At 23.7% G+C, this 15,701-nt stretch overlaps 2 protein-coding genes across 4 annotated transcripts in view; one reads left to right on the top strand and one right to left on the bottom strand.

Annotated features, from left to right (window-relative positions):
• The window catches only part of LOC117174606 (tRNA (guanine-N(7)-)-methyltransferase non-catalytic subunit wdr4), a 7,311-nt gene extending 5,464 nt beyond the window's left edge, over window positions 1–1,847 (bottom strand). For both annotated transcript variants that reach the window (XM_033363836.1, XM_033363837.1), the window contains exon 1: window positions 1,308–1,847. In XM_033363836.1, the coding sequence (XP_033219727.1) occupies window positions 1,308–1,707 (400 nt within the window). In that variant the 5' untranslated portion in view covers window positions 1,708–1,847. The remainder of the gene's footprint in view (window positions 1–1,307) is intronic.
• A 2,613-nt stretch (window positions 1,848–4,460) lies between these two features.
• The window catches only part of LOC117175121 (mediator of RNA polymerase II transcription subunit 1), a 37,813-nt gene continuing 26,572 nt past the window's right edge, over window positions 4,461–15,701 (top strand). For both annotated transcript variants that reach the window (XM_033364696.1, XM_033364695.1), the window contains exons 1-4: window positions 4,461–4,773; window positions 13,756–13,907; window positions 13,979–14,112; window positions 14,203–14,341. In XM_033364696.1, the coding sequence (XP_033220587.1) occupies window positions 4,713–4,773; window positions 13,756–13,907; window positions 13,979–14,112; window positions 14,203–14,341 (486 nt within the window). In that variant the 5' untranslated portion in view covers window positions 4,461–4,712. The remainder of the gene's footprint in view (window positions 4,774–13,755; window positions 13,908–13,978; window positions 14,113–14,202; window positions 14,342–15,701) is intronic.

Genomic DNA, 15,701 nt, shown 5'->3' with positions numbered 1-15,701 from the left:
TTTTACTGAAAATTAATTCTCAATTAAAATGTAACTATTCCATTTTTTGTTAAAAATCAATCTTTTTTGTTTAAAGTTCAACTTTTTAAAAAAGAAAATTCGTCTTTTGGTTTGAAAATTCAACAATTTTACACTAAAAATTATTCAAATATAAATATATATAATATAAATAGATATAATTATTCAAATACAATTTTCAATAACATCAAATTTATCGTTCAAAATATTTATTTCATTTATTTAAAATTTGTATATATTTTCTCAAAAATTATTCTTTTCTGGTAGAAAATTACTCTCTTTGGTTTGAAATTCAACTATTTGGTTAGAAGTTTATGTATTTAGTTGAGAATTAATCTTTTTGAACGAAAATTAATCTTATTTATTCAATTGTTTTGTTGCAAAATCGTATTTTTGGCTCAAAAATTCAACAATTTGATGGAAAATTCAACTATTTCATTAACAATTTATGTATATTGTTGAAAATTTTTGTTTTTCGTAGAAAATTCTTTTTTTTTTATTTAAATTAATTATGAATGCAAATTAAACTATTTTATTTTAGATTAAAAATTAATCTTTTTGGGTTTAAAACTTCAGCTTTGTAGTTCAAAAAATTATAAACAAAAAAAAACTAAAAATCAATCAAATAAAATTTGGACTAACATCACATATATTGTTCAAATTATTTAATTAAAAATTTATGTCATTAGTTGAAATCTTATTTTTTTCTCGTAGAAAACCGCTTTTTTTAATATCAACTAGGTAATTTCTTAAAAGTCATTTGATTTTTGTTGAAAACTCAACAATTTATGTTAAAATGTAATTTTTTTAAAGTAAAAATTCAAATAATATGTTTAAAAAATTTAGAAACGAAAAAGAATTTAATATAGTAGAAAATCTATTGTAATTTATTCAAAATTCACCCTTTTTCATAAAAAAAATCCTCTTTTTATAGAAAATTAATCTTCTGGGTTTAAAACTCAACTATTTGGTTAAAAATTGATGTTGAGAATCCATCTTTGTTTAGAAAATTAATCTTCTGGGTTGAATATTTAACTGTTTTGTTGAACGCTATTTTTTTATTTGAAAATTCAACATTTTTAATGAAATTTTTTTTCTTCTTTGCATGAAAAATCTTTTTTGGTTAAAAAATTGTTGTTTTTTTTTCATCAAAAAATAATTTTTTTAATAAAAAAATTGCTTCTTTGGTGTCATTTTTTAAAAAATAGTAGCCAAATACTATCCCCACTTTAAAAAGAAAGCGTCAAAGAATATTGAAGTAGCATTTTTAACAAAAATTAACAACATACCTAGAAGGAGAGTTCCATTTTCCAGTGGTTTCGACGTGGAAAATAAATAAGCATCTCCAGATTTGTCAGCAACAACGATATCATTGTTTTTCGTAAAACGAACTTTACTTGCAGCCCGGATTAAAGTTCGGTTTGACACAATTTCTAAGCTTTTTCTTTTATACAAACACAGTTGTTTTCGATTAGTGCAAATCGAAAGATATTCTCCATCATTGGAGAAATTTACACTCATTAAAGCATGAAAACTTTCAATATCTTCATTATTGTGAGTATTATTTTCCTGGATGCCCGTCAATTTCGGCAAAGTAACAATTCTTTCTTTATTTTCCTGAATATTGTATATAACAACATTTTCACCACTGCAGAGAGCAATATCAAAATCAAAAATGGAAAAACTCATTTTACCACTTTTTGTTTCTTAAATTCTTGCGATTTATTAATTTTTACTCCAATATTTATTTACATAACCTCAAAAACTTTGTCATTTTCGTATACACATGAAAGCACGTGGCACCTGGCTTTACGAAAATGTAAAGCTGTGAAACATGACAGGCACTGTTGCCAAACGGTTATGAAATAGAAAACTCCTGTCATTGTCCATCAGATGGTGCTGGGAAAGTTGGCGCGAATGCAACGAGAATTCAAAATAAAAGATAGGAATAACCTAATAATGTATAAATTGAAATTAATTATAATTATAATTATCATCTGAAAATTATTACAAATATTTTCAATGTTTTCAATAAAGTTTATTGTTTCCAAAAAGCGAAAAATTTGCACATTATTAGAATCGAAATTTACTTAGTTTTTTTGAATGATTAACAGAATTGAAGATATTTTGAAAATTTTGTTATATTAAATTTGTAATCACTTAGAAAATTGCAATAATTTATTTTTTAAGACATTTAAAACCAAGAATCCCTTTTAAAGTATATTCAGCATTTCACGTCGTGACGTCAGCTGGCAAGATATCTGCACGCCGAAGGCGAAGCGCTCTGAAGATTCATCTCTTTCGTAGAAAATTTAACTATTTTGATTAAAATTAGCCTGTTTTCGTTGAAATTGAACCTTTTGGTTACAACTTCATCTTTTTGACTGAAAATTGATCTGCCTTTGGTTAACAATTAATTTCTGTTTAAAAATTTAACTATTTTGTTGAAAATTATGTTTTTTTAAAATAAAAATGTATCTTTCACTGTAGAAAAATCGTCTTTTTTGGAAAAATATGACACTTCTCGTTGGAAACCGGTTGAAATTTTAACGATTGTGTTGAAAATGTATTTTTCGTTATGTTTGCAAAATTAATTTGTTTTCCCTGAAGTGTTAACTATTTGATTTTGTTTTGTTTATCTTCTTTACCTTGTTGAAAATTCATCGTTTTTTTTTGCTTGTTAAAAATGAATATTTTTGGTTGAAATTCGTCTTTTCGACAGAAAATTTAAACATTTTTTGGAACTTTGTGTTCTCTTTTTTGATGCAAATTAATTAAATGAAAATTTAATCATTCCTCTTTAGGTTGAAAATTTTTGTCTTTTAGTTAAAAAATTAATCATTTGGTGGAAAATTCATGAAATTTGAATAAAAATTTGCCTCATTTTTTATTGAAAATTTAGTTTTTGATTAAAAATTCATAATTTATGTTGGAATATAATTCATTGGTTGAAAATTTATGTTTTTTATTTGGAAAATAAAACATTCGGTTGAAAATTCATTTATTTTGAATATAAATTTTTCTGTTTTCATTTAAAATTCATTTTTTGATTAAAAAATCATTTTTTGATTGAAAATTGAACTATTTTGTAGATTTTTTGTTTCTTAAAAAATAATTTTCTTTAAACTGAAAACTTAAATAAACTAAAATTTGCTAAAGAAATGGTTCTTCTTTTTTGAAAATTCATCAATTTTGGTTAAAAACTAATTTCTTTGGTTGAAAATTGAACTATTTTGTAAAATTTTTTTTGTTTCTTAAAAATTATTATTTATAACTGAAAACTTAAATATATACTAAAATTTTCAGTTAAAGAATGTATTTGTTTTCTAGTTGAATATTGGTCTTTTTGCTAAAAAAAAATGCCTCTTCTAGTTTTAACATTCATCAATTTTTGGTTCAAAAATAATTTTTTTGATTGAAAATTTAACTATTTTGTGGAATTTTGTTTTTTTTTGTTTTTTAAAAATTAATTTTTTAAACTGAAAACTTAAATATATACTAAAATTTTCAGTTAAAGAATGTATTTGTTTTTAAGTTTAATATTGGTCTTTTTGCTAAAAAAAAATGGCTCTTCTATTTTTAAAATTCATCAATTTTGGTTAAAAACTAATTTCTTTGGTTGAAAATTTAACTATTTTGTAGAATTTTTGTTTGTTTTTTCAAAAATTATTTTTTTAAACTGAAAACTTAAATATATAGTAAAATTTTCAGTTTAAGAATGTATTTGTTTTCTAGATGAATATTGGTCTTTTTGCTAAAAAAAATGATTCTTCTTGTTTGAAAATTCATCAGTTTTGGTTAAAAATTAATTTCTTTGATTGAAAATTTAACTATTTTGTATAATTTTTGTTTGTTTCTTAAAAATTAATTTTTTAAACTGAAAACTGAAATATATAATAAAATTTTCAGTTAAAGAATGTATTTGTTTTTTAGTTGAACATTTGTCTTTTTACTAAAAAAAAAGTTTCTTGATATTTATTTAATATTTAGGGAGAATATTATTCTTTTTTCTTTTATATTCATTTCATTGGTTGAAAATCCAACTATATATTTTCTCCATTTTTGGCTAAAAATTAATTTTTTTAAAATGAAAATTCATGTCTTTCGTCAAAAATTGAATTCAACTATTCTGTTGAAAATTTATATTTTACTTGAAAATTAATTTCTATAGTTAGAAATATAAAAAGTTTTCTACAAATTTATCTTCTTTGGTAGAAAATTTTTCTTCTTGTATCAAAATTCATCTATTTTAATTATCGCGAAAAATCCTTTTTTCCAAGTTATCAAAAAAAAAAAAAAAATTAGGTGCAATTAAAAATTGCACCTAATTTTTGATATTTGCGGTGTTGCCAAATGTACAACCATTTTTCGCAGATGGCGCTTGTGAGCTGCCAAGAAAAGTGTCAAAAGTAGCGGTCAAAAGCAAGATGGACGCACCGAGCTGTTAACTGCTTCAATGCGAGTAACTTTATGGCTTGCAAGTAAACTTAATTCGCCGTTTTTTGTTTAATCCACTGCATTTGAATGTTAGGTTTGCGATAATGTGATGCGTGGAGGTTAGGATGTCAGTTTAGTTAGCGAAATTTCTCGCTACGAGTCATTCGGAAATGCAAGTTTCCGTTCGCAAAAAAGTGTCATAATGTAAGTGATTACTGCTTCGTGTTGTGAAATAAAGCCAGAGTTTGTAGTGTATTATGACTACCACGTTACCTATAAACGGTTACATGGATGCAGCGAACGCCCCTGCGCCCCTTGGTAAGTTTCATTTCCTACACAGATGTTTTATTCTCACAATTATTTTATCACCACGTCTAGCCTTCACGCCTATCTCTTTTCACGGGAAAGAGAAATGACCAAAAACGATATTTTCATCGTTTTTTCATTTTCTGGTGCAGTTTTAGAGAGCTAAATTCTGAGAAAGTAAAGACAATTTTTTCGGAAGTTTCTGCAGCTGCAGTTGTGCTTATATATTAGGCTAAATTAAGAGGGTAGCCGCGGTCAGGGAAAATATGTAAATTAGGAAAACGTCCGGGGATTTAGGTTTTCGGGGGTTTTGAAGAAAAAAAATGGCTAAAATCGGAAATTACTGTTAGAAGTAGTTTAAGTAACTATCGAGAATAACCGAGGCTGCCACACAGTCACTTTTAGTCAGTTTTTTGTCCTCAATTTCATTTTCAATCACTTTACAGTGAAAAGATACCACTAGCCACTTTTCTTTCGATAAATTAACCCATTGGCAGGCCTCAAAATTACCATATTATTTTATACTTTTTTTAAAACAATGATATCATTTTTCTACTACTTCTAAAAAAATTACACTAAATACAATATTTTCAAATAAGAAAAATCAAATTAGAAAAAATGCATTTTCTACCCAGAAGAATAATTTTCTATCGGAAATGAAGAATCTTCAACAAGATATATCAATTTTTTACTGAATATTTGAATTTTCAACCAAGAACATTAATTTTCTACTGAAAGGATGAATTTTAATCAAATTACATACATTTTCTACTAAATATTTTTAGCAATGGATGTGATGTTATTCCGAATTTTATTTGACTAACTTTTAGATTATATTTTTCCTGTTTCTAAATTTTTTATACTAAATAGTTTAATTTTTAATCTAAAAAAAAAAAAAAAAAAACCATTTCGAGTAAAATATGGACTCATTTAATTTTCATTTAGCAGAATTAGTTTTTTTAGAAGAACGCGAACTTTGAACTAAAATTATGAATCTTCAATACAAAATAATGAACTTTTAAGAAAATAGTTCAAATCTAAACCAAGATTTGTTATTTAAAATTATTTTCAAATTATTGAATTTTCGAGTCGAAAATACAAATTATCTACAAAACATTTTAATTTTCAACCCGAAAATGAATTTTGCTCGAAAAAATGACATTACGAAAACTATTTTCAAATAAAGCAAACACATTTGTCAGTAAGAAAGCCTTCAGTCAATAAAAAAGATTAATTTTCTACAAGAAAAGGAGAATTTTCAACCACGGAGTTTAATTTTCTGGAAAAAAAAAGAATTTTTAGTATATTACACGAATTTGTAACTAAATTTTTATTTCTTTCGTTACTAAATTTTTTCAACCAATAATTGAGTTTTTAAACAAAAAAGATAAATTTTTACCGAAAAATGGAATATGTAGTTACATTTTGATCGAAGATAATCAATTTTCAGTAAAATACGTTTAATTTTGTACCAAAATTTTGAATTTTCAAGCAATAAAACGACGAAATTTCCACGTAATAGTCTTATTCTGTACCAAATAGTTTAATTTTAAACAAAGAAGATTGATTTTCTACCAGAAAAAAAATGTTGAAAAACATATGTATATAAATTTCTATAGTAAATAGTTGATTTTACAATCAAGAAGATTAATTTTATACCAAAAAATACAACATTTTAACAAATTGCATCAATTCTGTACTAAGATAATATTTTTTTCGTCTCTCAAATTTGTCTACAAAATAGTTGAATTTTTTAACAAACACAGATCGATTTTTGACCAAGAATCGAATCTAAATTTTCATTGAGAACCTAAACCAAATAGTGGAATTTTTTACCAAACTGTTGGATTTCCAGACAAAAAAAATTACTATGAAATGGCTTAATTTTGTACCAAATAGTTATATTTTCAATTTGAAAAATTACTTTTTACCCAAACTAAAAAAACAGGATTTTTAAATAAAATTTTGAATCTTGAACCCAAAAAATTGAATTAAGGAGTTGAATTTTCAACGCGAAAACGAATTTTCCCCGAAAATATGACATTACAGAAACTATTTTAAAATAAAGCAAAGAAATTTTCAAGTAAGAAAGACTTCAGTCAATAAAAAATACTAATTTTCTACTAGAAAAGAAGAATTTTCAACAAAAAAAAGCAAAAATTTTTAGCAAATTACACAAATTTGTAACTAAATTTTAATTTTTTTCGTTGCTAAATTTTTTCAACAAGATTTTAAACCGAAAAATGGAATAGTAACATTTTGATCGAGGAGAATTAATTTTCAGTAAAAGATAACGAACTTTTTACGAAAGAGGTTTAATTTCGTACGAAATTTTTGAATTTTCAAGCAAAAAGAAAACAACGAAATTTCAACATAATATTTTTTTTTTTTGTATCAAATAGTTCAATTTTATACCAAGAAGATTGATGTTCTACCAGAAAAAAAATGTTGAAAAAAATATGTATATAAATTTCTATTGTAAATAGTTGATTTTACAATCAAGAAGATTAATTTTATACCAAATGATAAAAAATTTTAACAAATTATATCAAATTTAAACTTCATTAATATTTTTTTCGTCTCAATTTTGTATACAAAATAGTTGAATTTTTAAATAAAAACTGATCAATTTTTGACCAAAAATCGAAATTAAAATTTCATCGAGTACCTAAACCAAATAGTGGCATTTTATACCAAACTGTTGGATTTCGAAGTAAAAAAAATTACTATAAAACGGCTTAATTTTGTACTAAATAGTTGAATTTTTCAAAAAATAGTTATATTTTCAATTAAAAATATTACTATTTACCCAAACGAAAAAAAAGGATTTTAAAAAGAAATTTTGAATCTTGAACCAAAAAAAAAAGACTCAAGGAGTCGATTTTTCAATATAAAAATACGAGTTTTCAAGAAAATACATCAATTTTCAACCATATAGTTGAATTTTTTACAGAACTATGGATGTGATATTAGTCCAAATTTTATTTTATAATTTTTAGTTTATATTTTTTCTTTTCTAAATATTTAAAACTAAATAGTTGAATTTTTAAATGAAAAAGATGTTTGACAAATTACATGGATTTTCTACCAAATACTTTGAACAATTGATGTGATTTTGGTCCAAAAGTTTATTTAATTATTTTTTATTTCAAAAATTTTTAAAGTAAACAGTTTAATTTATAAATTAAAAGATCAATTTTTACAAAAAAAAATTGGGTAGGTAAATTTTCATGGACTAGAATTAAAGTTAAATAAAAAAAATCGCTACAAAACGGCTTAATTTTATACAAATAATTAAATTTTTTATCAAATTGCTTAATTTTTAATCCAAAGCGAAGAATTTTCTATAAAACCTAAATATAAACCTTTTCTATTAAACCTAAATTTTTAACCTAAAAAGATTAATATTAGACGAAAAATGTTATAGTTGATATTTTAACAAAAAATATTTTAATTGTAAATTAAGAAAAAAACAGTTGGATTTATACAACAAAAATGAAGTTTCAACAAAAGGCTTGAATTTTAATTTAAAAAAATTTATTCTCTACCAAAGAAGTGTATAAAAAACATACATGTTCAACTAAATAATTACATTTTCTACCCAATTATTGATTTTTTGAGCCGAAACTAGGAATTTTCTACACAATAGTTAAATTGTCAACCCGCCATTGCAATTTTTAAAAAAACTCAATTTCGATTCGAAATAGAATAACTTGTTATCAGGCTGGGAAAGCCTGCTATAAATAAATAGGAATTCTGATCATTTATAGACTAAAGAACAACATTTTAATTAAACATTGAACTATTTTCGATCTTTTAAATGCGCCCAAGGCCTGAGTGGGGTTTTATTACATTTATTTTATTTGTTTTATTTATTTTTGTTAACCTATGGAATTCAGATCTACAAATATTTTCGAATTTTATTAATTTCTTTTGAAATAGTTTAGGCTATTTTAAAAGATTTCTATAATTTGAACATATTCCAATGGTACTTAAGATTTTATGGTATTTTGAAAGCTTTCAAAGAATTTTGAAGAACTTAAAAATTTTTTAAAGGATTTCACACGATTAAGAGAGATGTGGAATATTTTAAAAGATTCGAAGAAATCTTCAAAGGATTAAACAATTTTTAAAAGAAATTTTCGTGGATTTCAATGATTTTAAGGGATTTTAAAATCTCAAAGTATTTTAATCATTCTTCAGGATATAGAAAATATCATATGTCAAGTAATTTCACGGGAAATAATAATATATTAATGGATTTCAAAGAATTTATTCACAAGAATTTACTGATTTCGTAGGATTTTAAATAGTTTAAAATACTGCAAGGCATTACTAAAGATATTAGGATATTTAAAAGATCTCAAGTGATTTCAAAATATTTGATAGGATTTAAAATACCATAGGGTAATATTTTTCAGTAGCTTTCAATCATTTGAATCGGTTCTAAAAGATTTTAGGGCATTTTAGGGAGTCAAAAAATTTACGGGATTTTAAAGAATTTAAGAGATTTAAAAAATGTATGAGGATCTAAACATTTTTGAATGATTTTAAGGAATTCTAAAAGTTCTCGAGGTATTTTAATTAATTTCCCAGGATTTCAGGGAATATTATTTTATATCGCGTAATTTCCCTAGATTTTATAATATTTTAATGGAATTCAAAGAATTTACTCTCAATAATTGAAGGATTTCATAGAATTTTAAAGATTTTAAAATACTTGAAAGTATTACCAAAGAATTTAAATAATTTGAGAGCTTTTAGGATATTTAAAAAGATTTCAAAGAATCCTTCATTAATTTCAATAATTTGAATTCTTTTCAAAAATCTTAGGATATTTTTTAAAATCCCAAGAAATTTTCATGAACATCAGAAAATTTGAAAAGATTCAAAGGCATTTTCGAGAGCTTTGGAGTGTTTTAAGAGATTTCAAGGAATTTGAAATAATTTAGGGTATTTTTTAAGAATTCCACGAAATTTCGAGTGGATTTCAATAATTTCAAGAAACTTCAAACGATTTTTTGAATGTTTTAGGTTATAATAAAAAAATTTGAGTAGATTTCAATAATTTGAAGGAATTCCAAAAGATTAAAAATATTTTAGGGTATTTTTAAAAATTCCAAGGCATTTTGAGTAGATTTAAATAATTTGAAGGAATTCCAAAATATTTCAAAGATTTTAGAGAATTTTGAAGCTTCAAAAATTTTCATGGGGATTTTAAATAATTTAGGGTGTTTTCAACAATCCAAGAAATTTTTATTGTATTTCAATAATTTGAAGGAATTTCATAGGATTTGGAATATTTTAGGGCATTTGAAAATATTCAAAGGCATTTTCAAGAACTCTAGAAAAGAGGAATTCCAAACGATTTTTGAAATATTTTAGGGTATGTTTAAAAATTGCAAGAAATTTTTGAGTAGATTTCAATAATTTGAAGGAATTGCAAAAGATTTGAAAGATTTTGCAGTGTTTTAAAAATATTTAAGGAATTTTCAAGAGCTTTAAAAACTTTGAAGGGATTTGAATTATTTTAGGGCATTTTGAAAAATTCTAAGCAATTTTCAAGAACTTTAAAAATGTGAAAAGATTTAAAGGCATTTTCTAGAGTTCTGGAAACGTTTTAAGAGATTTTAAGGGATTTGAAATATTTAAGGGTATTTTTAAAAATTCCACGAAATTTCGAGTAGATTTCAATAATTTCAAGAAACTTCAAACGATTTTTTGAATGTTTTAGGGTATTTTTAAAAATTTCGAGTAGATTTAATAATTTGAAGGAATTCCAAAAGATTAAAAATATTTTTAAAAATTCCAAGAAATTTTGAGTAGATGTCATTATTTAAGCAATTTCTAAGATTTTTGAGAATTTTAAAAATATTTAAGGAAGTTTCTAGGGCTTCAAAAAATTTCAAAGGGATTTTAAATAATTTAGGGTGTTTTTTTTTAAATTCCAAGGAATTTTGAATGGATTTCAATAATTTGAAGGAATTGCAAAAGATTTGAAAGATTTTGAAGTATTTTAAAAATATTTAAGGAATTTTCAAGAGCTTTAAAAAGTTTGAAGTAATTTGAATTATATAAGGGCATTTTGAAAAATTTCAAGGAATTTTAAGTAGATTTTAACATTTTTATGGAATTCCGAAAAATTTTTTGGGTATTTAAAAAAATTCCAAGGAATTTTCAAGAGCTTTAATAAGTTTTAAGGGATTTGAAATATTTTATGGCCTTTTTAAAAATACAAAAAACAGTCTTCAAATAATTTGAACGATTTTACGGTATTTAAACAAATTTGAAGGAATTTTCAAGATATTTGAAATATTTTAGGGCATTTTGAAATTAAAAAAAAATTTCGATGAAGAAATTCTTTGAAATACTTTAAAATATTATAAAATTCCTTCAAATTAGTAGAAATCTGATGGATATTTCTTGAAAACCTGAAAAATTTCTTGAATTACCTTGAAAGCTTTTAAAAACCCATAAAATCATTGATATGCCTAGAATCTTTTAAAATACCCTCAAAGATTTCAAAATAATTTAAGAAAATTCAGAAATAGGTATAAACTTGAATTCAATAGTTGTTGCAGGTGGCCGCTGAACCGGGAAATGACCGGGAATTTGTTGCGACAGCGAAAACACCGGGAAATGACAGTGATTTTTTATTTGACCGGGAATATTAAAAATGCGTAGAAGAAAAATCTGTTCACGTTCGATTTCAACAGATTTGAAATAATTAGTTGAATTGTTATGTTTTTCAATTATGTTATTATTTAGCTGACAATGCGTAATTAGAAATTTTTTTACTTTAAAATTTTTCCATTTAAAATGGTTATTTGTAAGCTTACATTTTTAATTTAAAGAATTGTTAAATGCTTTCTTAAAGAATTGAACAAATAACAAATAAAAGCCTTGATATTGAAAATTTTGAATAAAAAACATTTTTATTTAATAAATAAATAATTTTGTTTAATTAATATGTACTTTAAGTAATGAAAAGTGAACAAAAACGAGTTGACAAAACGATTTTAAATCAATTCAAAATTTAAGAATGTTCAGATTTTAACGTTAAAAGTTAAACGATTTCAATTTGAAATTCTTAGCAGTTAAACAACTGTAAACGCCCGATTGAAACTGTATAAGCTATTTTTAATTTTAAAATAATTTTATAATAATATATTCTTAATTAAAGGATTTTATTAAATTTAAAATATTGTTTTAGTCTGAAATATTTCATTTTTAACCCATTTAATTTGAAATTTTTAATTAAAAAAAAAAAAATTATTTAATATTTAGCAATATTTGAATTTTTATCTAAGATAAGTAAATTGAAACTAAATATTTAAAAGTGAAGAATCTTTAACCGAATTATTTTACATAGAAAGCCTGGAATCGCTTAAATTTCGAAGCGCCTTTAAACTTTGAACGTTACAATTTTAATTGTTGTATTTGAAAAATGCTTAATTTGTAAGTGGAATTTAAAAATTTTGATGTATAGTTTACAAATGAACAGTTGTAGAAAAAATTCGAGTAATTTTAACCATTATTTAGGAGTTTTAAAAAGATTAAAAATTATCCTGCAAATTTTAGAAAGTTTCCTTAAAATCTTTTAGAATATTTTTTGCAAATTTTGTTTAAATCTTTGGAAAGCTTTTTAAATATTCTGTTAAAATAATTTTTCAAAATCAAAAGTTTTTTTTAATTTTCCTATGAATCTTAAGAAAATGTATTTATTCTTTTGAAGCCTTTCACAATTCTTGAAAAGAATCTAATTTTTTGTTTAAAATCTGCGAAAATATACATTTTGTTTTATATTAGGCTATCATTTTAAGTTTTAAATTAAGTTTGAATCTTTTTCAAAACTTCTACATATCTCTTAAAATTACTAAAATTTCACCTACAAAAAATAAATGTTTAATTGTTATTTATGCATCCAAATTGTAAATAAATTTTCTAAAATTTGCAGGATTTTCTGAAAATTGTAAAAAAAATCAATTAATTTGAACAAATATTTAGAAGTTCTGAAATTTATTAAAATTATATAATTTTGAAAATTTTAAAGTTCATTCATTGATTTTTTAATTTAGAGCATTGAAAATGGTAACGTGGATTTATATTTTTTATATTGAAAAATGTTAGTACCTTCCATTTTATACGCGTAAATTATTGAGCATTTGAATACAGATTTTTTAAATTTATAACTTTTAAACTTCAATTTTACAAGTTTAGAATTCAAGTGTTCCGTTTTAAATGCTTTAATTGATTGTTTATCTTTTATTTCAAAAAATATTTCAAATTTGACCAAATTTAAAACTTCTAGATTTCTCAAGGTTTGAAAATCAAATTTTAAAGCTTTTCAAGGATGCTTTAACTATTTAAAATGAAAATAATTTAACTTTTAATTCAAGAACTTTCAAGTTGAAAAAAATTAAAATTTTTGAAATTTTAATGTTTCTAGCCTAAAATCACTTACAAATATAATTTTGAAAATTTTTAAAGTTCATTGATTGATTTTCTAATTTAGAGCATTGAAAATGGTAACGTGGATTTATATTTTTTATATTGAAAAATGTTAGTACCTTTCATTTTATACGCGTAAATTATTGAGCATTTGAATACCAAATTTTTTAATTAAAAACTTTTAAATTTCAATTTTAAAAGTTCAAAATGTAACAGTTCCACTTTGAGTGCTTTCATTTGCAGCTCAGTTTTCATTACCTCAAGTGGAAATTTTTTGTTCCATTTTTTAATATTCATTGTTCATGAAAAATGTTTGCGAACCGGGAATTTATTTCGCCGATTAAAATGGCCACCCTGTATTGACCCATAAAATGAAATAGACCAAATTTATATTTCAAAGTTAATTCCTTTTCTTATTGAATAAATTTCAAATATTTTTGAATTGTATTTAATTAACTAATTAAATAATTTTTAACTTATTATTAATTTGACCCTGATTTTATGAGTTTCAAATGCGTTATTTTATGGGTTTTTTTTTTACAGTTGGGCAGCAAAATGGGGCCGTTACTACTGGGAATAGTACAGATAAAGGCAAAGAATGGCAAATGGAGTTATTGATGGAAAAATTGCGCTCCAAGGCGACTACTTTCAAGTCGCTTGTGGAAACTGCCAAAAGCTTGAGAAGTACTATACTGGTGAGTTGTCATGGATTTTTTGTGAAAGTAATTTTTCCCAAAATCCATAAATAAATGTAAATCTGTTACAGGAAAAAAGATTTGCCATAGACAGCGTTGAGAAAATGCAGCTTCAAAAATGTTTAGATACTTTGCAACATTCCATTAAAGTAACTTCTCTTCAATCTATGATCGAACGTTTGGAAAGTCTCACACGACAATTAGGGTAAGACAATCTTAATTTATCGATTCTTTTTTGTAATTAAATGGAGAATTTATCAATTCTTTTCAAACTAAATCTAATCATTGGTTACAGATTAAAATTTATGATGCCTGGGCAACAGAATACTGAATTATTCATATCTTCAGATATGTTTTATTTGGAAGTTATTCTCGAACCTAGTGGAGCTGTTAAAAATGTAAAGATTCACCACGAGGGAAAGAACGAGACACAGGTTTGTAATTTAACAAATTTCTTTTACGACTATCACAATCCGTATCCCTTTTTACCTAATCCTCGTTTTTCCCAATAAATTGGAAAAATCCTCTAAAAAAATCGAGAATTTTGACCCAATTTTCCCATTTTTTCTACCTTCTTTTAAATGTATTCGTTCGCTTTTTAAGAATTATAAACAAAAACTCAAAGTATTTGAAAATAAGAAATTAAACCCGAAAGATAAATTAATTCTGTAATTGCAAATCCGAAAATGCTCTGAAAACAGTGAAAATAAGGAGATTTTTCACGAAAATGGGAGAATAAATTCTTTTAAATAAAATATATGTTTATACTACATTAGATTTAATTTTAAATGCTTTATGTTAAATTATTAACAAAAAAAGTGATGAAATTTTAACCAAGAATATTAATTTTCTACAAAAAGACGAATTTTCAAGTGAAAAGATGAATTTTCAACAAAAAAATATGAGTTCTCAACAAAAATGTAATTTTTGATATTTTATTTTAAAAAAAAAGATGATAATTTTAAATAAAAGACAGTTAAATTCACCCGAAAAAATACGACTGTTCAACAAAATAGTTCATTTTTCATGCAAAACAGATTAATTTGGTCAAATATTAATTAATTTTAAAAGTCGTCCAGTTGCTTGGAAAGCTAGTCAAGGCTATGTCCATTATTTTTTCTGTAATTTGGAATTAAATACAAAATCTGATCAGATTTACAAAAATAATTAAATTTTCAACCAATTAATAGAAATTTTAACCTTGAAAGATGAATTCTTAACGAAAAATGTCACAATTAATGTGTCAAACAAAAAAGATATAAATTTAAATTTTAAAAAAATGGTTGAATGAATCCTAAACAGACGAAATTTTAACGAAATAGTTGATTTTTTAGTGAAGAACGAAAAAAATGTGGACCAAATTGTTTAATTTTCAAGACAAAAAGACGGATTTTTGGCAAAATAGTTCATTTTTCGTTCGAAAAAAAGGTTTAATTTTTCAACAAAAAAGAATAACTTTATAACAAAATTGTTGAAGTTTCATTAAAATAATATAATTCCTAACCAAAAAAGATCAATTCTTAACAAAAAATGTACTATTTGATATCATGAGAAAAACAGATTAAATTTTTTTAATAACAGTTTAATTCATCAAAAAAATAAGTCTTCTGAAAATTAACTATTTTTTAATTGTTAATGAAAAAAGATTAATTTTTCAATAAGCAATTGAATTTTAAACCCTAAAATGTAAATCGTCATAGAAAAGTCAATTTTAAACGAAATATTTTCTACCAAAATAGTTGAATTTGAAGAAAAAACGATGAAGATTTTGATTTAAAATAAAAAATAGTTCAA

This window comes from Belonocnema kinseyi, chromosome 6 (assembly GCF_010883055.1).
Source record: "Belonocnema kinseyi isolate 2016_QV_RU_SX_M_011 chromosome 6, B_treatae_v1, whole genome shotgun sequence".
In the NCBI taxonomy this organism is placed as follows: Eukaryota; Metazoa; Arthropoda; class Insecta; order Hymenoptera; family Cynipidae; genus Belonocnema; species Belonocnema kinseyi.
The sequence above is the reverse complement of the archived record's forward strand: the minus strand, read 5'-3'. Positions and strand labels throughout refer to the sequence as shown.